The sequence below is a fragment of the Haliaeetus leucocephalus genome, unplaced genomic scaffold (genome assembly GCF_000737465.1).
Source record: "Haliaeetus leucocephalus isolate CR32 unplaced genomic scaffold, Haliaeetus_leucocephalus-4.0 Scaffold517, whole genome shotgun sequence".
NCBI classification, from domain to species: Eukaryota; Metazoa; Chordata; class Aves; order Accipitriformes; family Accipitridae; genus Haliaeetus; species Haliaeetus leucocephalus.
The window spans coordinates 7,057,240-7,081,568 of record NW_010972953.1 but is presented as its reverse complement, the minus strand read 5'-3'; the positions used below and the strand labels follow the sequence as shown (position 1 = coordinate 7,081,568).

Here is a 24,329-nt window from a genome sequence, read left to right as displayed (position 1 = left end):
CCACATGAAATCTTGGCAGAATCACTATAGGGAGGCTCGGAAACCCCCAAACAAATCATCTCAATGGTGCAACAGCCACCAGAAGGAGAGACTACCTACAGCAAGAGCCAGTGGGAAGAAAGATGGTCATGGTCAGGCCTGATGCACAGACTTGGCAGAAAGCCTTACACTGAAGGTAAGCTAAGATTGTTTCTAAGTAATGCTTAGAGCACCAGTTTTGAGCACAGAGCTCCGTTTGGGATCTGACAAATTCACCTCTGATCTTTCTGTCTCTTGTAGCCTTACCAGGAACATAATTTTGCAATGAAAGCCCAGCTGTCCATCTCGCTGATAAATGGAAAGTTTCCCGGTTAGATCTTTATTGTTGCTTTGGAGGCACATGAGAAAAGCAACAGTGGTGACTTTGGGTGCATAAAAGGAATAGGAAAATGGAGCAAAAAGGTATGTGTATGAGAGTGTAAGTTAAAAGGTGTGAACGGGCAGATAAGCAGGAGTATACAATATTGTCTCCTACTGTGGACTAGGCAGCTTTGGGGATTTGCCACAAGTAGTGGAAGTGGGCAGTTTTCCTGACAGAGGTGCTTTAGAGTTGAAGGACGGGGGTTTCCACAGCCCTGAGATTCACCACAAGAAGTTAATTGACAGGAAAGGGAAATAGCATTAAAGTAACCAAAAGTTTGGACCTAAAACAAAGGGTAGTCTCTGAGAAGGTAAGACAAACACTCATAGTGGAAAGCAGAAGGAAGACAGCACCAGAAGACGGTACGTTATCATAGACATGGAAGAAACGCACACTGGGCAGCGTGGCTTTTCTGGAGAAGACCTGGGTCAGCATCTGCCGTGACAGGCTCTCCAGAGGTTGTATAAAGGCCTCTCTCTTCCCAGTGCAGTCCCTAAGGGCTCGAGTCTCTCCTCACACCAGTTTCACAGCAGAGCAACTCCAGCAACTGAATCTCATGTTCATCAGCATAAATTACAGGAGAGCCAGGCACTTCAGTAGAAATGGGAAACGTTCCACCAAACCCGACGTCTAATTTGCCTGTAGCAGTGGGAGGAACATGAAATTTTCCTTTACCCATAGGATTTGATATGTCCAGCAGAGAGATTAAATAATTTTCTGGACCCAGTGGGACACACCTCTCTGTGCTGAAGAGAGAAGCGAGATGAAATCAGAGATGTCCAAACAAACATTTCTCAGCAGTTAATCTAACAGAGTTGGCTGCGTGTATTCGTAGCCCAGGAGCCAGCAATAGAGTGCAATGGCTAGTTTAGATCTGGTGCAGGTCACTGACCAGTGAAAAATGGTCACAGCTTCATCCCAGCTGGTGAGATCTCAGAAGTGGGTATGAAATTCCCGGGGGAAAAAAGCCTCTCAGTGACAACTAGTCATTGTTAAGTGGTCATCCTTACTGCTTGTCTCAGCAGGAGACTGGTTGGGTCGGGATTTTAAATAATCCCTTGGAGAAGGGACAACTTTTTATTTCTCTTCAACTGAGATGGACAGGACCAAAATGGGTGCAAAACCCATTGTTGTCCACTGTCACTTTTCTCTGGGTTACCTGTGACATTGGTCACAGTCAGAGTCACTGTGCACTTCTGTATTGCAACCCTCATTAAAAAACATATCAGAGAACATACTGCAGGGACTAGAAAGCAAGAGGGTCTTGAACTTACCAGCTTGGACTCATAGAGCTGTACATTTTTGCCAAAGAACCTGTGAGGTAGAGGCATCGAAGATAATATCCCGTGCTGGGCTTGATATGAGCTTTGAACTTTGTCATCTGCTGCTGATTTGCTAGTACCAGGCAAGTCCTCTTTCCCAGGGGATGGATACCTAGATGACTCTGAACAGCCTGGAGACGAGACTTTCTTCAGTGATAAATATCTGACTGATGACATCTCTCTGCTCGGTGACGAGTGCCTCACAGGGGAGACTTCTCCTTCTGGTGGAAGGTATGTTCTTGGGGACAGCTCTCTTCTAGGGGAAAGATGCCTGCTGGGCGACAGCTCAAGTCTTGGTGACACACATCTCAGTGGAGATGCCTCTCTCCTAGGAGAGACACGCTGGCAAGGAGACAACCCTCTCCCTGGAGACAGGCACCTGAGAGAAGACAGTTCTCCAGTTGGCGAAAACCGTTTCGGTGAAGTTTCATTTTTGGTTAATAGGTGCTTTCTTGCTAGCATTGGTCTGCTGCTGCCACCACCTCTGCCAGAGTCCTGGCTCGGAGACCACCTTTTTCTTGGGGAGGTGTCTTTTGAGGTTGACAGGTCCATAACTAAGGACATCTGTGGCCTTGTGACAGACTCTCTTTCAGCAGAAGCCAATTGTTCAGTGGAGGTCAAAGCTGGTCTGTGGAGACTCAAGAAGCTGTGGCACACAGCAATGTCACTGCTGTCTGCTGACCACTTTGTTTCCAGCGCTGAGGAGGAGGCCTGTTGGCCTTCACCTACTTTTTGGCTGCTGGAAACAGTTTCTTGGGCTACGGACAATGATATTTCAGTGCCTTCCTCTTGAGACGATGGAGAGCCACCTGAAGAGTGCATCGGAAGGGTGCTATGTTTGCCTTCCGGCAACTTTAAAGGTGGCTCATCTTGGCTCTCCTCTTCCTCCTCATCTTCCTCATCTTCATTGTCATCATCATCGTCAGATTCCTCTAGGTCTGAAAACTGGTGTTCCTCAATTGGCTCAGATCCCTCCCGCCCCTCAGAGTCCTGGAATAGGTCTTCACTGGTTCCTGAAAGGATGGGCAAACACAAAACAGAGAGTGTAAAGCACACATACAGGACTATTTTTGTGCTAAATCTGCTCAAAAGTTCTAAGGGGACAAGAGGAGAGAGGACCCAGCTATTTCCTAGATCTGAGCATCTTGTGCTTTAAAGCCTGCAGTCTTGCCCTCTGTACCAGCTCCACTCCTGATGATCCCAGCAGAACCCAGTGAATCTCACCACTGGGACCTCCTGCTCTGCCCTAATTTTGGTTCCAGACATTGCTCCATCAACACACGCAGCCATCGGTCCCTGCTTCTGCTGTACACCTTCACACCCCCTGCCTGCCTTTCTCTAGAAATGCAAAAAAGGCTCTTAATAGATGAGGATAACGGCAGCACTATCATCCTTTGGTGGGCTTTTTATGACCATTTGTTGCAATGGTACCTACAAAATATCTACAGCTGCCAAAGTACAGGAAAGTTGCTGGGATGACTGCTCCCATCCTCCACATCTTGGGCCTTTTCCTGCCTAGATTACATGATGGTTAAACATTAGCAAGACAAGACTTGTATTAAAAAGCAAACAATAGAGTTGGAAGAACCTCTGTGGATTTTCCCTTATTTTGATAAATTCTAGCTATGATGCAGACACTTCTTTATGGCAGAGGTTTTTGCTGTCTGTCTGTGGAGGGCCTTGCACGGGGATGCTTTGTGAATAAGACCTTGTAAACAGCGAGGAGTATACAAAAAACAAATTCTAAAGGATTTGAAATATATCTGCAGGTAAAAACCCAGCATCTCTCTTCTACTTTTAAGGGCCAGCAGAAGCTTTCTGAGATCAGTACCAAGCTCCCAAGCAGATTGCTGCCGGCTCACCCGCTGCTCTGCTCTGCACTGAGAAAAATCTGCGTTTCCCCATGCCAGATGTGCAGTGATCCTGGCAGAAATGCAAGCTCAGCCTGAAGAGGTCCATCGGGAACAGCCACTGGATGTCACTGTAGCTCAACAAAATTGCAGTCAGGAGGCTTTCCTGCAAATCCCCACTGCTCCGGAGGGGCTAATAAAATAGCAGTTTCTCAAACTCTGTTTGTGCCAAGCACCAAGATGATGGGTACAGAGCTGCTGGGACACGCTTGGTCCCTGGCTTTGGAAGGAGAACGTCTGGATGCTGCTTTGACACCTGTGTGAAGCCCGGTAACTAATTGCAGCACTGCTGGCCTCCTTTCCCCATCAGTTCAGCCTAGGACACTGTTTCTCGTCTGATGAACATGGAAACGGTTTTCCATTTAGAGCTGCCATCTGTCAGCAGGACGAGCCGGAGGGGAAATTAAACAGAGCTAACACTGAGGCTGGACCACACCTGCCTGCAGCAGGCAGGGTGGTTTTCAGAAGGGGACATGGCCACACAGTGAGAAGTCACTGTAACCCATGGATAAAAAGTCTAATTTTGTTTACCTTGAATAACAGGGCCTTACTAATAAATGCTCATGAAGTATTTGGCATTACCAGTGAAATAAGACATGTATTTTACCAAGGCTGATTATCCATCCAAGACTCAACCTGAAATGAATCTCATTTGCTCCTCACCCCATTTCAAAAGTCCAAACTAGTCCATAAAGTGAGACCTACTGCAGAACTCATACAGCATCGAGTTGAAGTCAGCAGCTCTCCACCAAGAGGCTGACTTGCATTGTGAAATTCTTGTATAATGATGGTGTTTGCGGGACCCGGGATCCAGTGCTGGGTTGTTTGCAAACTCCCAAAGGAACTGAGTTCAGAACAAATATTATTGCAAAGGACCAGTTCTCCCAGCCATAGGGTGAACTGTGCATATTTCTTGCTTGGAAAAGGAATGCATTTCACTACCAGAGCTGTGAGCTAGTCCCTGTCTCTGGTTCCAGGATTTGACATCTATGGGCTTCGGGATGGACAGGCAGCTATAGCCTCAGCCTCCGCTGCATGGCTCTAAGAGCCTTGTCCCATGTGGTCTCCTTTTTTGGCCCCACTCACAAAATGGACAGGCACTGGCCAGGACAGAGAGCAAGGTCAGAAGTATGGGGTGAGGGAAACATGAAGCCAGCTCCTCAATGGGGAGTTGTTTACATTTGCCACCAAGGGAAACATTTCAGGGAGTCCTGAGACAGCCCAAAGGGAATTTGCTTTGGCTTCCTAACACGTTTCTTGCAGGCAGAAAGAGAGCTCAGACCTGAGCCCTGGCTTCTTGCAACTGAAATGCATTTTGCTGAGCTAATGGGCAGAGAAAGGGCAAGTCAGGAGAAGACAGGGAGGGAGGGAGAGATGGAAAAAGGAAGGAGAGAGGGAGCTAGTGAAAACGTGCCCTGTCAATGGCTTTGTCTGAGGGTTGCATATCATTACACATGTGTTATTCTAAGGTTATTCCACCAAACTAGTGCAATCACACCAAGCAAAACCAATGCACAAGAGAAGAATTATACTCCAATCTCCTTTTATAGTAACTCTCCTTACTTTCTCCTGCCCCTTAAATAGAAATAAAAACAATCAAGTGAAATATAACTCTAGTTTAAAATAATCCAGGGAGTTTTAGGAATTGCTGCTCCCTCCCCGTCTGCCCCCAAAGGAAAGCACGACGATCTTCCTGTGCTGGTTTGTGTCACATGGAAATAGTCGTCTTTTTTTTTCTTCTTTTTCTTTTTTTTTTTTTTTAATTAAAATAGTCCTTGCTAGGCTCTGCTCTGAGCCTCTTTGCAAAGAAGAGAGAAGACGCTCTGTGGTTACACAGGGGAAGGCTCATTGCAATCCAGTACTCTGAGAACAGGGGATGTGTGCTACAGCTGTGATCGCTGATTTCTTATGTACCTTTCTGCCATTTTTATGTTATTTTCTCATCCATCCAAATAACCCCAACCATTACAGTACAAAATAGATTTTCTGATCATCTTCTTGGCTGTTTTATTTAGTATTTACTTAGTATTTGTGAGCAATGGGCCTCCTTACTCATGAGGCAGAATATGTGAAATTTCAGCAGAAGTCCAGTGTTAGCTTTAACCAGGTGAAAAAGAAACTGGAAGGAAACAAAGGAAACATCCTCTCATACCACGCCTTCCCGTTTTCACCTTTCTGCATTCCTTCCTGGCAGACCGTCCCCTTTACACAAACACAAATGGTCTTCATCAATGGGAGGAAATGGGGACTGTATATTTTTTGTAATTCTAAAATTACACGGATTGCTTGCATAATGCAATAAAGTCCAGACAGCGCAACACATTCCAGTGAGCAGCCACGCAGCCAACAGCAACAACGGGAGAGGAGTCCCTTCCGAAAGCTAATGGGTTCCTGTCCTCTGCAGTCCAGGTAGGGCCTTTCCTTGCTGGGCTTAGTAGGTGACCAACCACCACATGCTCAGCCACAAGCAGTCAGGGACTAACGAGTTAATGATGGCCCCCAAAAAAATCCCCCAGCTGATGGTCCCATCCTTTCTGCTGAGTGCTCTCTCGGCTCACACGGGGATGCAAGGGAGACCTTTCTTGGGCTTTTGTTTAGACCTACTCTTTTCACGAGGCCAAAGGCTGAGACCAGCTCAGCCTCACCACCTGCCAGACCTCCATTTTCACAAGCAGAGTGCTCCCATCAGCTGAAAGCGTGGATGGGCTTTCACACCGCTTGCACAACACGCTGCTGAGTGCGCTACTATTAACGCTGTATGAGCCCAGGGATGAATGACTGAAGGAAATCATGAACGAAAGCATTCCCCTGGACTAGAGAAGCAAGCCCTTGCGGTCCGTCCTCAGAAGCCTGCAATTACATGTAACATAAATAGGACTTCTGATATGCCAGTTTTCAAAAGTTACACTCAATTAATATGATTCATTAGTTCTAATTGACTATAATGGAAAGGTTTAAAATAACAGTTGCTCTTTTCAGAGTCATGCAACCAACATTTCAGGAGCCACTTTCCTCTTTCTCTATCTAGCTTTGATCTGCAGAAGCACCACTGACGGGTGGTATAACAGGAGAGAGGGATTTCTGGAGACATCATCTAATCAATTATTTTAAGTGAGTTCCTGGGCTGAAGGAGTTCTCCAGGAGTCCTACACGGGAGCAGCCTCCCGCTGCTAACACCATGCCAACACTTTTCCCTTGGGGCGGCTACCGCAAAATCCCCGACTAGGTTTTCTGTTGGCCATGTCCTCCTTTGGAAAGGCCACGGCCAAGTACAGCATGTCTCTGCCTGATCGAAAAGTTGCTCTGAAGAGCTGGAGAAAAGCCAGAATTTCAAGCAGATTTAAAAGGAAGCAAGCCATCCCTTGAGACAAAGTGGCACACCGTCAGCCAGGTCAGATATCCTTAGCCTTGGCTAAATGTTTATTCTGTATGGCCTGGAAGAGCCCTTTGTGCATCCCTGTACATGTCAGGAAAGGCACTGTGAAAGGGGGCACAGGTGTCTGGTAATGCCACAGGGCTCGCTCTTTCTCCCAGGTCCTCGTCCCCTGACCACCCAGGTGACTACACCTTGCCTGAACCAGAACCCAAGCCTGAAAGGGCATGGTACCATTGCACTGGGGGATCACTGGGGTTTGGAACTGGTTAACCAGTAGGACTTCTCTGATATCTCCTACAGGTTCTCTGCTGGCAAGTTGAGCTATGGTCTGTTCAGGTCAAGGACAGTCACATCAGCCCTCCAAGCCACACTTGTCCCAGGACAGTTACCCAAGCCCTGCAGCCTCATCAGATTGCTCTGCATCTGCACCTCTGTGCCTCCAAAACAGGGTGACCACATCCAACCTCCTCTGCAGGAATGCTAATTCCCGAACTGTGCTTAGCATTTTTTTGGAAGTGTGGTAGATGGCCTGAACCACAGATGTCTTGTTGATCGCTCCTGCAGTTTAAGTTGAGACAATGGCGTGCCAGTGCCTGCAAATGTCCACAGCACAGTTTAACTAACCAGCATGGAGGTACTCCAAGGATACAGCGCACAGCAGGGGACAGCATTTCTGAGCTTCGATATCCAAAAACTGAGACTTAAAGCATCTTAGGGGTCCCAGCGGCCAGGGCTGCCCGGCCGGCACAGCATCCCCAGCCCTGTGAACCACCTGCGACGCAAACTCCCTCCATGGCACAAAGGTTTGCAGCCTGCAGCAGAGCAAACCCCGTTCCCACCATGGGCTACGTAGGGAAACACACTTAGTGATTTTTAATTACCTAGGAAGCAGGAAACGTGTGACAATGCCCATGTCCCGGGAACCAGCCCCTTTCCCAATAAAGCCTCTGAGGGACTCAACCTCAGCATGGAACCGGGGTGATAAGCGCTGTTTGTTGTTCCTGCCGAGTTAACATTCCCTGGCTCACAGTGCTGTCTCCAGAACTTGCTCAGCTGATGTTCACTTTATAAAAATAACCGTGGCGCCATGTGTTTTATGAAGTTCATTTTAACCCATTGTCAACAAACCCTTGCGGGCTGTGGCAGAATGAATCCCAGGGATGGGGGAATCAAAATTGTTTCGGGTGAGACAGGGATGAAACAGGAAACAGGGAAAAAAAAATGCTGAAGACAGCCACAAGAGCTGCTTTCATGCTGGGATTTCTGGGGTGGCAGCCAGGAAGGGTCAATGGTGTCATGACCAGCCTGCAATGCAATGCAAACAGAAAACACCACCCTGCTCTGTGGCACTAAGTGTTTTATCCAGGAATAAACACACTGTGACAGAGACAGACCTGTGCTCCCAGAGCCTCTCTTCCCTCTATAGCTGCTGTGTGCAGTGTTTCCTATAAATGCAAACAACCTGCTGAACGCAAATGCAGATGAACCAAAATTTCATGAGGACTTGAGATCTGCTACCCCTAAGGCTTCTTCCCCATCATTCCTGCACTGCGGCTCCAGCCCCGAATACTCAGGGTCTTACTAAAGGAAACAGAATAACAATTGTAAAAACATCTAACTGTTCCCTGGAGACACATAACCTAACCCTTCACAGCTGTCGGAGCGCAGCCTCCAATAATTTCAGTAAAATATCTTTTTCTAGCTCAAACAGCTAAGTATACATGAGTCTTCCCCACGTTCCTTCATCTCCCAGCTTGGAGACCTTCCTCACCTTTCCCTCAACATTTCTGAAGGAGACAGGAGTGCTTATGGTCACCACACTCCTGCCTGATGCTGCCCAGCCTCCCAGGAGAACTGCTTCTTGGGATGACTTCAGGGAAATTCAGCTGCAGATACTATAAACCAGGGCGGAAATTACTAAATAAGAGAGTCATGCGTCCTTCTCAAAGAACAGACAGACTCCTGAATTTACAGAGCCTTGGACAGACTTCGTGTGTGTGTGTTTGTGCATAAGTAGATGAAAGAAATAAGCAGGTGAGTCAAGGTAAATGTATCTTCTTGTAAAGCACTCAGAATAATGCCATTAAATGCCAAAGCACTGTGTTATTTTAGTTTTGCTGGCTCTTTCCCTACTGAGAAATCTTCCAGATCATTTCTGACCTGGGTAATCCACCTTCATCTTACACATGGAAAAGATGCATGAGAGTGCGGGATGAGGGAAGCAGCTGCCTCCATGCCGCTCACACCCCATCCCGGTAGGCTGAGGTCTCCAGCAGTGGTGCAGCATCCCAGCTGGGTCTGCCTGCAGAGATGGGGGCAGCTCATGCATGCACCAGTCCCTCCAGACGCAGCCCGCGTTTGCACCGGTAATTTGGAGTCCCCTGGCATCAGCCAAATACAGTAAAATAGGCAGGTCCCTAGAAGATGATCCTTATGGAAAAGTCCTTCTCTGGAGGCCCTTTCAAGAGGAAGATATCCCCCAAATTATTAATACTCCTGCATTGCTGGAGTGCATCCCCTCTGCAAGATCACCACAACCTGCACAGGCCACGCACCAAAGGGTCACCCCACACTCATGCTTAGTACTTCAGCTGCAGTAAAATATGCTGTCCGGGTGCCAGGACTGATTTTTCTCCTTCACCCACCAGACTGTGCTTGCAGCAGCAAAGTGGGGGTTCACAGCCTCATGCAATGCATCCTCAGGGGTGGGTCTCATTTTGGTGCTTAAAAGACTCCCTATGCGGCCAGGAGAGACCCAGGTTCTTCCAGAGCACAGCAGTCAGGCTCCTGAACTCCCTGCTAGAGATACCCCAAAATACCAAGAAGCACCTTCTCACGCTACGGATCCACTATTTATTATTATGTATATAGCCCACATGCAGAGCACTGGGCCAAATGCAGGATGCTCCCTACCCGTCTGTTTACTCTTGCCTCTGTCTGCAGCCAGCCAAAATACTTCAGACAAACATGCACAACCCCCAGCAGGGAGACACTGGCTCACAGACTGTCCCACGGATGCAGACTCCCAGGATGGCCCCGTAACCCATCCCATGCAAGCAGAAATCCCCTCTTGGGGGCTGGAAGGAGCCTGGGGTGAACAAAACTGCTCCACATCTTTGAAAAGATGATCTGCGGAGCCTGCCTGAACGGGTATTGCCCTCTCTTAGCAGCAATAGCAGGTTTATAATGTGAAAGATTTTACCTTCTTCGGCTTCCAGATCCACCAGTGAAGATACCAACACGCCCATCTCCTGACATTTTTTGCTGTGGGCCTTTGACTTCATATGTTTAGTCAGATTCCCTGAAAAGAAGCAGAAAACATATTTCAGTCAATATGGCTCTTTTTTTCTTTTTTTTCTTTTTTTTTTTTTTTTCATTTTGCAAGCTCTGCAGTAACAAGTTAATAATTTGGCTCTGATCAGGACAAAGGAGACCTCTGACTTTCCCCAAACCACTATTCATAGCAAATTCCCCATGACACAAAGCTATGTCCTCCCTTTCATTCCTTTGCTGCTGCACTGGGGTAGAAGAGGAGGTGCTGGCAGGGTTGTGCAACCTTTCAGGTGTTGTGTAACCTGAAAAAACAGTCGGGGTACACATTTGGGTTTGGGGGCAAGAAAAGTCCTGGACTGCTTTCAGCTGTGATGGTGCAGCAAATAAAAATGGTAGGAAAGCAGGGAAGAGAAACACATCTCAACCTAGCATCACCTCCCACCTCATCCCAGCACACAGGGTCACCTGCCCAGAGGTGAGGAGCTCTTTAGCACCACAGGGCAGACTGGTACTACCGAAAGGAGTGCTCAAGATGCCAGCAACAGGGATAAACCCTACAATCACCCTCTCCCTGCTACTGGGACGGCTCAGTTGCTCTGGCATGCACCGAAGTGCCAGGCAAAAGTTCTCAGCATCCTGGGGCAAGCGGAGTCACAGATACCCTCTGAAGCCCTGTGCACCAGGGTCTGGCAGCACTGAGACAACCTGCTGATGGGGCTTCCTCGGGGTGGGATGGAAAGAGCAGCCCCTGCAAGGGGGACTCTGGGATGTGGAGGCTTGGTTACTGGTCTGAAACAGTGTGATGGGCTAATTCGTGGTCATGCCAGCCTCCCAGGGCACCTCTCTAATTCTAACTCCTAAATTACAGGCAGGTTAATTAGACAGTTGTTAACCCTACTTATATCCAAGGGAATTGCTGAACAAAGGGGAACCTTCATTGAGGGGGAAAAGGTAGGTAGGTAGAACAGAGAGAAAAATAAGGGGTAGGAGAAATAAAGAAAAAAATGTCCCATTTTTCCCTTTCCTCTCCCACACCTCTTTATGGGCTGAGCTGATGATAAGAAACTGGGCCCTTGCTGAAGCTCCACCAAGGGCTGTTTAATTTCCCAGCACAGTCCAGGAGCTGGCTAAGCACTCCAATTCACTGCAGCAATATGATGTGCCATCAGCCTTCCTGTTAGCTAACACGTGAGAGCAGTGCTGAACCTGAGGCTTATTTTTCTCACCAAAAAAAAAAAAGAAAAAAAATTGAGGAAAAAATGAATTCTCACACTTTATTATAACCTTCAGCTGAGGACTGAGGTCCCTCAGCTGCTTTCCTGCAATCCACAGAGTCCCCTGGTCCCTGAGCTGGGTGGGAGTATAGAGGGCCTCTATCAACCTCTCCTCCTGCTGCTCCGGATAGTATAAATAAATAAGCAACTATTCATTGGAGCAGAGAATTACCCGTGACACTCTCACATCTCAGAAGAGTGCCATAACCATCTAGCTACCAAGTTAGTTTCACTTTAGTCCATGAATTATTTATTTAGCCCATTTTATACAAAATGGAATAGCTCCAACAGGAAAGACCAAGAGAGACAAAGGCTGACTATATATCCTTGTGTATCTGGCACCCATCTAGGATGTGGATTCAAAGGATATTTAATAATTTAAATGCAGCAAAACAGCTCCAATAAGAGAGATTTATTATTTTTAAACTTCATGCCTAAATACCCTTAGCCCTATGGTTAGGACACTCGGGTATGAGGATGAGGCCAGCTTGGCTCAGGTCCTTGCTTCCAAATCAGACCTCTCTTTCTCCACTTTGGACCACGAGTTTTGTTGTGGACCCAAAGATACCCAGTCAGACAAGACCATGCTCTCATGGACACCTCTGGTTCCAGTGAATCACCATTGTTTTAAAGTGAAAAACTATTTCACTGAAAAGTATCCAATGAGTCCAAACTGTGGCCTCATGGAACTGGAATTTAATTTTGGACCTAACTAGCAAAAAGACAAACTGACTCAGTCTGTTGAAATCAAACCCTGCTGCTGCTGCCTGTCCATCACGGCACATCACATCTTGGATGGCAAAAATGATCCGTCTTTGCTCAGTTACCACAGCAAAATCCCTAAATGGATCCCCTCCAATGATAATAAACACAGAACATAAGCCCAAGTAAATGCCTGGTGTGAGCAGGGGGTTGTTGGTTAACCTATGGCCTGTGGCACCTCGGGAATCCAGCTGTGATCCCCATGGTGGGAAGAGTGGGGAGGGGAGGTCCACCAGCCATTTGGTGCTACTACATCCCCAAAACAAGCTCATAAATTCACTGTGCTACATGCATCTGGCTTTGGCTAAACAGGGAGGGCATAACATTAATTACTTGCGGGAGGCTGCTGAATGCAGTGTTTTGGGCAAGACTGCAGCCACCCCATACTCGAGGGAAGGACTCTGGTTCTCAGAGGCACGCAGCGGCCACCTTGGCCACTTCAGATGTCCCAAGGCTGGTTATACACACAAGTCCTCCCCACTGCCTTAGCTCCAGCGCTGTTCGGAGTGAACACACACTCTGCTGCTGCAGGACCCGGGCAGAGACGGGGAGCCCAGCTGGCTGCTTCGGCAGCCTGCAGCTCTCCGCCCGTCACTTCATTGCACCTCTGCTTTGACTCAGCTCCACCCTGAGCAACCGTTTGGGTTGACAAGCTCTGCCAGAAGCCATCAGTGTCACTTCCTTTTTTATTTTCTTTCACTGGAGGCAACTGTCCTTGTGCAAGGCAACACGATGGCTTCTCCTCTTCCTTCCCCCCGCAGGCTGCCTGCAGAGGCGTGAGCTGGAAGGCATTGCACAGGCAATGCCAAAACTCCCTGTGCAAATGAGTTTATGCAAAATACCAAAGGACCAATTCATAGCACGTGTTGCTTTCTTTCCCTTTCTACTTTTGTCTACTCCTTCATTCTCATTTGGTTAGATAAGGTAATACCCACACACGCTGATGAACAAGATAAGCCTGCAAAGCTCTTGGTGCAAATCCCCCTGGTGCACGGTCTGTCCATGCACAGCACCCTGCATGCACACCAAGAAGAAATTCCAACAAAACAGGGATGCTGCTGTCCTCTTAGGGAAGGGCAACTCAGCAGGCCAGATTCTCATCTGACCTAAGTTTCCATCATTTTATGGAAGTTAAAAGCTCGAGGCTTACTTACACGAGCTGAGAAGCTGATTTACCATCTTGGGAGCAATTTGGAGGACAATGATATTTATCTTATCAGGGTTCTTCTTACAGTTTGTGGTTTTAGACCCCTTAATTAATGCTGGCAGGATTAAATGCTAAAGTCCTTTGGCAAATTTCCAGTAAAATCAACACCACTTTGCCTAAATAAAAGCTGGATATGAATCCTACAAGGAAGGACTCACAGCTACTTGTTGCCTTACAGAGTTCTGGCCCCCAACTTAAAAAAAAAAAAAACAAGAAAACCCACATAGCATTGCTTCCTTGGAAACAGTGGAAAAAAACATATTTGAAGGAGCAAGAGAGAAACTAGCAGGCGGGGAAGCTGGATTTAAATAGCAAAACAGCTATATTGAATCCTAAGCAGGTAAGTCGTCCTCGCTGCAGATTGTTTACCAAAAAGTTCCCAGATTTGAAATAGACTGGCTATATTTAAAGAAATTCAGGAATCAGTGGAAATTGTGACCCTACCCCAATTATTGCTGCATTGGAGGAGCACATGCAATATCAGCACAGCTCTCATTATGCCTGCTTATAACTATGTATTACTGGCTGCTTAAGCTCTTCTGATGTTGTGAGGTCTTATTCTGGACTTAAAGCAGCTTAAATACTTGTGTTGTTTTGAGAAAGCTAAAACTCTAGTGTTCCAAAAGCACTTAAAGCAGCTTAATAGGGACTAGAAGTGATTTCTCAGTTAAATTTAAAGAGGGAAATTAATTTTTCAGAATATCCATTATCATATTTTAAAGGTGGTGGAGTTAAAGTAAAACGTAGGGGACAGAAATTCTTCCAGGAAAAATTATCCTGTCTGTATCGGGAATACACCATGCTATTTCTCCTATTAAACATGAGACATTTAACAACAACAACAAAAACCCAACAAATGACCAACTGCATTATCTCAGTGTCCAAGGCGACATTGTGATACAAACATTCACAGCTTTCCAGGACTTAAGTATTTTCATATTCCTCTTTTAAAATAATATGCAAGGGGAGCAACAGCTCCTCTGCAACTAGCAGACTCCCGTTTTGCTGTGAGATGCACTCGCCCACAGAGAACCAGCCACAGGCCAATACTCTTCGTCCCAGGTAAACCCTTGAAATAGGTTTTATGTATGACTTAAATAATGCACAGGTCTTGATTTTGGTCTCAGCATGGAGGTAATGACCCCAAGTGAGACTCTATGAGAAGGAAAGCTTTAATTTATTGGGGAAAAGATTTCAATTTTTAAAATTTGTTTTATTATCTTTTATACTTATTGACTTAAAGATTAAAGGAGAGAATTTGAACATCTAGCCTGCCGGCCTGTATTGATACAGGCTATAAAATATTAGCCATCTTCTGGATCAAGCCTATCAGCCTGTGTTAGCCAAAAAATAATCTTCCAGAAAGTTACCCGGGCTGGATTTGCAGATTTCAAAATACAGAAAATTAGCATATTTCTCATTGAGACTTGTGCTGAGATTTAATGGCTGCACTGTTTAAAAAAATAACAGCTAATATTTCACTTGAATTTGCCAGTCTTTTACTTCCAGCCCTCATTCCTTTTTTTTTACCTTTCCCATGTAAGTTAAAGAGCCCTTTTGCTTACAGTGTTTCATCTCCTGTCTGGACCACTGGGTCATTTTCTGTTCCCAGCGACACGTCTCACGTCACATTGCATAAGGGAGCAAGCAGCAAATTCTTGAGGATAACTCTGTCCTCATCCCATCAGAGGTTTCTGACATCCTGAGGAGCAGGGGAACCAAAGCCTCCTCCCAGCAGTGGCTCCACAGGGATGCTCAGACCCTTTCCCTCTTCCCAGCCGCTAAGGAAGGGCTCCAGTACACACAGGGTGCAGGGACATTTTGCAAATCTGTATATCAATCTGCTCTGCTATAACAGCAGTTAATTCTCTCGGAGCTTTCCGCCAGTTGGACCTGCTCTGTAGTTTCCAGAGGAGGCTTAGCAGAGCGCTGAGTCTGCTAGAGCAGTAATAATAATAAACTGTGCAGCCATAACCTTGCCTGTAAGGGCTGAGGGGGTAATGCATTTAATATATTAACATGTTCAATAACCTCAGTGCCTGTCATGTGCTGATTTAAGGAACTGCAAACTAATTTATTAAAGGAAGACTATGGCTGAGGACATGAAGAAGTCTGCTGTCTGGAAACTGTGGGTGGACTAGACTATCAAATGGATATCTTCAGCCAACAGGCACTGATGTCCTTTACACAAGCACCTTTTAAATTAATGTGAAGCTCCTTGTCCCTTCTGACCTCCAAGCAAAGGCAGCGGCATCGACACAGCGAGCTGCTCCATACACTTTGTCCAGAAATTTTAAGAAATCTTAAGTAATCAGGACGTGAGAGCCTGATGTGAGTCTGAATGAGAACAGAAAATAGCTGTGGAAAAGGATAATGTCTGCACAGGAGGGGAATTAATGTGCCAACACTGACCCACATCCCCAAGTCACCCAAGAGAAGAAGTGAAGAAAGGGGCTGCGCTTCCCTTGAGGGTCTGGAGATGAGTGACAAGGGAAGGCTGGCAGTTCCTGTGTCCCCTCTGGGAAGGTGGTTAAGGAAAAAGCTCTCCCTGACCTTCCTGAAAGGGAAAATTGTTAGACTGCAACTTTTTCTTCATTTCCTTCCTGGTAAGAAAACAATGAAGAAGTTGCTTAACTTCTTTTAGACAACCTCTTGGAGTCCACAGTAACAAACCTCTTAGGAGAGCGCTACTACAGTGGAGTTAGAGACACCTCATTAAAGAGGCACGTTTATATCTGGTCCAGAAACGTAAAATCAAATAAATCTTTACAAACCAAATTTCCAAGACTGCTGTTTCCATCAGCTAAGAGAGCACACAAAAATCTCATGGATTTGTTTTAAAATAATAATAAAAAAATTTCCCTGCAGTTCTGTAACCCAAAGGAACAGCTTTGCTTACAGTGACAGAAATGCACAAAAAGCAGACAAGCAGCATAATTAGTGAAAAGGGGAAAATATTTAAAGCTCTTTCTTTTGCAAAAGTTTTCCCAGTTCTTGGAACACAGATATGGATTTTCCGGGGTGGGCGGGGGGAGAGGTACATTTTAACCAGATAAAGATCCTCATTAAAAATAATAATAAAAAAAATGTTTAACTGCTTCCAGCCTACTTGAGAGTTTAGAGCATTAGATCATGCTGGAGAGATCTACCACAGCCAAAATGAAGACAGCTCCACAGATATCCCCCTTGAGTTTACGCTGAAGGCTAAAATTAACTTTGGAAAGCTGTTTTCTAAAAGAGCTTCAACTCAGCTTATGTTTTTGCAAGTGCAGTCCAGTAGCAAGAGCTCCAGCTTCTCCATTCTGCAATTAACTGTGGTTGCAAAACTGCACACCAGGAATGAGGATCCTGATGAATCAGGGCACAAACAAACTTATTCTAGACATTTGCAAACTAAGCTGTGAAACATCCAGTTCTGCAAACCTCCTGCACCTCTGGTTCGCACTCCATCACCAACAGCAATGATTCTGTAACTGGACTTTAACTGATGATTTTATCAGAACACAAGGCTGATCTTTTTCTCACTCTCCAGTAACTCTTCCAAAGGTCCTTGTGTATCCATCAGCAAAGCAAACAGCTTTTACCCAAGTGCTGCAAAATTATGTGGAATATAAACATGCCCACAGGAAACAGCCAGGGCTCTGACTGTCACCCGCTTCCAGCAAAGACCCATTTTCATGCAATTCCAAGTTACCATCATGCAACTATTTGTCCTGAAATTGCTGATCCGGGGAAGTTCTGCCCCCTTATGCATCCATAGGCAATTGGATAGTTTTGTATTCAAACCCCAACACTGGGTTTTTTTTCTGAAGGAAGCATTTCCATGCTGCCTTCCTCATGCAAATTTCCTGCAAAGCTAAAGAAGGCAAGTCCCTTGGAGGCAAGTGTCTATTTGCAATGTGCAATCGGCACAGCCAGTGCTGACAGTTTGTGTGCTTCAAGGGAGTAGAGATGAAGAGCAAAGCAGCTAGAGAGATGGTGAAAAGGATGGTTTGATCACAGCATCCTGAATAAAAGCCTAACAGAAGCATGGTGGAAAGCAAGGTGAAGTGACGGAAAAGGCTGAATGGATTCACCTCTCAAAGGAAAATCTCAGAACGAAGTGACAAAAGCAAGAGGGAAAGAGAAAGAAAATTAATCAGAAATAGCTCCAGGCTGGGAGGGAGAGAAAGAACCGTCACTCGGATCTGCTGCATGTGTCTGACGAGAATTTGGCCTCAAATTCAGTATCACTTCCCCATGCTCCCATACGCCTAGTGATTACCAACACGTTGTTACCCATAAATCGCCCACCAGCTTTACCAACAAAGCCATCAGCTCCAGGCACTGCCCACCCTGAATCACCCGATGTCTGGGTCACTTGTCTAGCACAGACATGCCCTCCATCGGCACTACTGGGTAAGCACGTGTGCCACGGTCCACGCAGCACCCAGTGCCTCCTTCCCACAGCCGTTCTGTGCCACCTCCTTGGGTAGGACTGTTTCTTGGGGGCTGATGCTCTTCTTGAGTAATTAACTCTCCCAGCTGTGTCATCTTCTGAGATGTGTAATGATGGAGCTACAGACAACAGTCATTTTATATCTATGTCAGACTATAATCAAGAACTGAACTCAACATCTTTATTGCAAGACTTGCTGCAACCAAAGATGGAGGGGAGATTTGTCAAACCCATGGTGCCAGACTCTTATGAGAAGTTAAAGGGACCTGGGCACCTCTGGCACTTTTGAGAACTTTACCCACAGTCTCTTGGAAGAGACTTTTTTTTTGCATGTGGTTTTACATGTTCCTGATAGAGTTCACCCACACACTCCCTGAGGCAATGATGAAGGTTGCTTGCAAAGAGTATCTGGTGGTAGTGAGATTGTGGATCATTAATGACTAGATGTCCTGGAATGGAGGTCTTTAGAGAAAAAGTCTATTGATATGATACAGAAAATGTCGAAGCTACATGCAACTGCCAAGGATGAAAATGTGCAGCGCAAACAGATCTTGAGAGCACTAGCATAAAAAGCCACCCAAAGACTGTCTCCAGGCGCTCACTCAGGGATGTCTGCCTGTACCCAGGAGCTCCTGCTCTCATTCTGGGGTGGTTTTGTTTAAAAATCCCTGGCAGCGAAGCTGTATTTCAGGATCATTCCCTTTAAGAAGCACAAATAGGATGGCGCAGATGCTCTGCTGCAGGCTGGCACATGCAGCCAGTGCTCTCCACCGCGACACGCATCAGGTGAACGCAGGACTGGTCCTCTTCGGAAAACTTCAGCCAATTTAAGACTCCCTCATCCCCCTCCCTCCGACTCCTGGAGTTTTCCAGACCCTGGGAAGGCTTTCCTTTCCCCTTCACCAGCGCCCCCAAGAAGGCTTGTAAGTCAATATACTAAGCAGAGGAGCTAGGAGCTGACTGTCTCTTACCTTTGGTTTTAAAAGCAAAGTTACAGTACTTGCAGACATATGGCCTGACGTCTGTGTGCGTGCGAATGTGTTTCTTCAGCATGCTGGGTTTCTTGCAGCGAATTCCACACTCCTCACATACATACTTCCCTCTTCCACGGCCTCGCACATACACATACTCTTCGTTTGATTTGTACCTATGAGCAACAGGTGTCATGATAAAAAAAAAAAAAAAAGAAGATTCCCACCTCAAAAGTAGTCACAACTTTCCTGGATTAATTCAGCATGTTATTGACACCACCGGTCTCGTTTACCATTTGCTAGCTCCGGGTAATTAGGCTAAATTCAAAATATCTTCAAAAGCTTTTGCCCAGATGCCTACTTCCTCTTCTGGAATATGTTCTTACATCCTACACCTGCTTGTCTGTACAGACAAATAGCCCAAAGTCTGAGATAAGTCACAGGGTCACACAAATGCCCTGATTTTCCCCATCCTCAAACAAAAACTGAGGCACTCATGACAGTCTGAATAAGATATGTCACAGTCCAGCCTGGCTGCCTGAATCATCTCTCTCTCAGTCTGTGCTGTGTTTTAAAATATGCACAGTCTGTTGCTGTACTATGCAAAGTACTGAGAAAATACATCCTAGCTAAACCTCTTGTGATACAACCTTTCCCACCCATTGCAACAGTAAAAGCCATCTGAGAAGACTCTGATGCCATACTGCAAGTTGTGGTCCCTGCACAGACTCTTGCTAGAATGAGACACCCAGAATGGACACAAAGAGAAGAAAACATCCATTTTTAAAATACGTTGTGCTAACACTAAATGTAAACACCACAGACTCCAGGCTTTTTTATCTTTGGCACAATGTCATGACTTAGGTTTACCCAAGAGAATGACATTGGTCATCCTTCCTTCACATTGTATATTAATTTATTTTCTGTCCACGCATTAGTGCATAGGGAAGGCTACATGATGGGGGTTTGAAAAATATTTGTGAGACTGAGACAAATCATTTAGCCTCCTGTCATTTAGCAAATGGAGTCTGTAATTTCCTGTACTTGCAGCACAAGAAGAATAAGGTAACATGAAATTGGTCCCCTCGGGTTTTTAAGAGGCCAAATTTTTGAAGCGTGGTACTTCTTGCAACTCATTTTTCTATCCAGTATGAATTATGTCTGGTCTTCAGAAATCTCCAAACATCCACCTTTGAAAATCAGGCCTTCTAAAGCATCTTAATAGGGGATCCAAAGACACACAGCACCATTAGTCACCTTTTAGTATCTTCCCAATAAAGCCTATTCCAAACCAGAATGGTGAGAAAACAGCAGCCAGACTGAATAGAAACTGAATAGAAACAGCAGCACTAGGAATATCTTAAGCACTTATTTAAGCGAAGATATAGTAAGTCCTAAAAAAACTATGTACTTATAATGCAGAAAAAAAAGATCATTTAAAACTGAGTAAAAAATACACAAAGATCATGAATCCAGCCCTCAACTGACAGAATGATAATGACATGGTCTGCACAGGATGCATCCAAGAAAATGCATCCCCGTTACCCACATGTGTGTATTTAAAAGCAGGTAAGTCACACTGCATGAACCCCTTCATCTCCCACCCAGCCAGAACGCACGTGGCCTTGGCTCCATTTTGTTTCATTCACTTAGGAAGTGTACAGGCAATTTCAGTTCCACATGGGTGTTTGGGGGATCTAATATACATGAAATTCAGAATAATCCTCCTGGGTGCCACCTGGTAGATGTGAGTTCTGGACTAAACCCTTCCTCTCCTGCCTAGTCCTGGTCTCTCCCCCTCAAGGTCTTATCTGTAAGAAGCAAGCTGAGCCACTCCTTTTCTTCATAGGAGAGATGTGAGCAGATGCTTAAAAGATGATGAGTTGCTTATGCATTAAGGTGATGAGGTCACAGACCTCCTATGCAGGTTCAGACACAGACTAGAGAAGAAAAATGGGTGTCTAGATAGCCTCAGTCTAGCCTGAAATACCAGTAGCAGCACCAGCATAACTAGGTCTCAGTGTCCAACAGCTATATGTGGGGGAGCAGCTTGTATTTCTGTCCTTCAGCATCATCAGAAGTTCTCCAGACCATAACCAGGATCATCTGGTAGCCCAGATACTTTATTCTATCTCCTGTAACTGAAGCCACAGCAATGCCATCTACATTGTGCCTTTCTCCCCACCAAAAAAAAACCAACACCAAAACCCCTTCATCACAAGGTTCTCATTATTTGGCCAGAGGGGACTGAGCTGGTGCCTGAAGAGCACACACTGACTGCCAGCCTCCATCCCAGTATGTCCAGCTATCTCTATTTAACTGTACAGATACCAGGCTACACATAATTAATTGTTAGGGATGGCCAATGTCCCTTCTTCATTCAGTCAGTGACTTAACACTAAAGCAGCAAAAGCAGCAAAAGGAACCCAGGAATCCTGATTTCTATTCTGTTCAAATTTGTATTTGAGGCTTCCTTCTTGCCCTCCTTTCATTCTGTCATTATGCTGGTAATCACCTTGTCATTTAAAAAAATGAAATTGCTCCTTTATCAGCCTTGTACTTGCACTACCCTTAATTACACTCTCACATGGAAATCTCTGAGCAAGTTCTTTGTGTCCAATAGTCCCTTCGTCAGCCTCATTAAAGCTATCGGGGCTGGCTTTTCCTGGATAAAAAGGGACACGTGATTTAATCTGAAATTAGACATTGCCGTTTATCTGACACTCTGTGAGACTGAGCCATCCTTCAACACAGATATTTTTCTACAGCTCCCTGATACAACGTGTAAAACACACAGGGAGAGGAGAGAAACAGAAAAAGAAAGGTAGCCTACAGAAATACCAAACCAAACAAGAAGAAGAAAGCAAGGGAAGTGATACTGCCACAACACAGAAAGGGCTGCTGCAAATGCCATCTGTCTACATCGAAGGCTATAATATGTTTATGGAGATAATTACTTCAATATGACGCTGGTTTCTATGTGGATCTAACACGCTCATATAATTTGCATCAGAAAGACAAATCAGAAAGACTTCACGTGAAGATTTACCCTGGACAAAGGATCTTCCTGCTCCGTAACATTTGCTGTAACCAGATCCCTCTAATATCCACAGTTGGAGTTTGTGTCAGCAAATCTGGCCTTCTCTTCCAGAGCACTGTGGAATTCATAATCCTGTAGTTAGCAACTTACACCTCCTACAGTGTCACAGCTCCCATCTAATACTGAGATGATTTGAAACCCAGGAGGCTAACTGGCCATAATGAGCTCAGAGACTAATTTAGGAAATAGTTCTTTCAAACAGACAGACAAAAAGATAAAAATTCAGTTATTTATTTGATGCATTTTTTGAAAGGTTATTTGCTGTGTTCTGCTAGCAAATACACATCTGCTGAATTTTGTGCAACCACTACAAACACTTTTCAGAGCAAGAGGAACTGGCACAGCCATGGCAGCATCGGTGCTCCCGTAGACAGTACCAGATTCAGAGACTTGATGGCCCCAGAACAGGCCATCACTGTCAGGAGTCACAAGAAACCCAACAATGGGAAAACATGAACCTGGAGAAAGCTTTGTCTCAGCTCCTTCCCTTAAATTTAGTTGAAACCTAAAACCATGAAGCTTTTATTCCTTTGCAGGCTTTAGGAGGCTTAGTTCTTAGTATTTGCAGTTACAAATATCTGACTGTCCTTTTTAGCCACAGACACTTCTTTTTTTCTTTTTTTTTTTCTCAGTGCTGTGAGCCACATCCAAAATCCTCATGTGGCTCAAAACCACACGATAAAACCTTGGAGAGCAGAGGGGGAAGGAAGTTTGGTGGTTCACAGGCAGGAAGGGAGAGCAGGTTTCTGGGGGACTCATTGCTTCACTATGAGACACAGTTGCGATGAATCACTCCATCTCTCCCCCTTTCTACAACTGCCAGGAATTTACCTTGCCCTGCAAAGTCTTTGCCAATGTGACCTTGCTGGTCACAGCCTGAGTACAGCAGCTGCACTTACCTTATTTGCAAGTCACAGGTAGGCAGCCTGATTTTGTGAATTTCCAGAATTTGAAGCTTGATAATGTATTACAGTAAAGAACACCCCTCTTCTTTCATTTTGCAGCAACTGAACAAGTATTTCCTCGACTGGTTTTGACATTTGTTAAACTCACTTGTTTGCTTTTTGGATTTCTGGTACATAGTAACAGGAATCAGATATCTGATCCCCTTCCTGAGCCGCTGCTTTAAGTTCACAGTCAAGTGAACCGAGTAGCTCCGGTTGTTGTTTTCGGTCTAAGTCTTCTGGTTTTACTGATGGCCCATTTTCTCTGTCATCAGGCTGCCCACTCATCTGGCTTGGTTAAATCCTTCGCAAGTTCCTGACAGTCTGCCTTTGTATTAACTAATCTAATGCCACCTGAAAAATTTGCCAGATCGCTAATATATGTGTAACTATTATAATGTCACTAATTACTAGTAAGTTTATTGCTTTTCTCGCAGCTCCCCACTAGATGATTAGACCACTTCTTCCATGGTGACACCTGCAATACCCACTCTGAAACTGCATGTGCAGCAGAAGTCCTTAGCCTTACCCATTGCGTACCCTAGGGAAACACAGGGTGGGAGACCCTACAAGACTGCAGCCTATGTTATGTTAAGGATCACCACACACAGAGGTGTGTCCTTAAGCCCAGACAGTTAACTATGAATCTCCCTTAACTCAAACCAAGCAAAAGCAGAACAAACAGAAGGATTTCTTTACAAAATCCAGACCAGACAATGTCATTTCCAGGTTTATAAAAGCATCACAAAACCTTCTAGTATCCCAATTTACCAGACAGGGATATTGCACCAAGACAAACAACAAACTTCCGAAGAATGATACAGCAAGACAGAGAAAGAGCTGGGTATGTATATGAGAGGACCTGGCACAGAAATCCCCTCTTCCCTGTCTGAAGTAATGGATCTTCTGCAAACAGCACTTGCCAATCTCCAGTGAAACTGCAGCAGACAAGAGTCTGAGCCGAATGAGACCCCAGGACCCAGACTGGACATACGCAAGAAGCCTGGTATGATGGTGTTACTATGAACATCATCTTGCCCTTGAATTAGGTATCAGCAGCTCAAATAAGATTTCACACTAGAAGAATTACACTACCGTATCCAAGATGACCAGCTCACAGGCAGCAAACCTAGGGCTCACTGTGCTTTGTAAAATATTGGAGCAGGGACTATCTTCTGCCACAGGTACAACACAGTGCCTGAAGCAATAGGACCCTCATTTTGAGTGCACTCTAATTCAGCTGACAAATCAGGATCGATCCAAAGATAAGCAGCTGGCTTGGAGTTGTGGGGAATCTCACAGAGGCTGAGGGGTATTAAATCTTCCCTTAATCAGCAAGACATGCTGCTGGC

At 45.5% G+C, this 24,329-nt stretch overlaps 1 protein-coding gene across 1 annotated transcript in view; it reads right to left on the bottom strand.

Moving 5' to 3' along the window:
- HIVEP3 (human immunodeficiency virus type I enhancer binding protein 3) overlaps positions 1-24,329 on the bottom strand; it is a 66,965-nt gene that overhangs the window by 2,830 nt on the left and 39,806 nt on the right. Inside the window, exons 3-5 of the mRNA XM_010576248.1 lie at positions 18,934-19,109; positions 10,211-10,309; positions 1,675-2,735 (exon numbers count right to left, since the gene is read on the bottom strand). Of these exons, the coding sequence (XP_010574550.1) occupies positions 1,675-2,735; positions 10,211-10,309; positions 18,934-19,109 (1,336 nt within the window). The remainder of the gene's footprint in view (positions 1-1,674; positions 2,736-10,210; positions 10,310-18,933; positions 19,110-24,329) is intronic.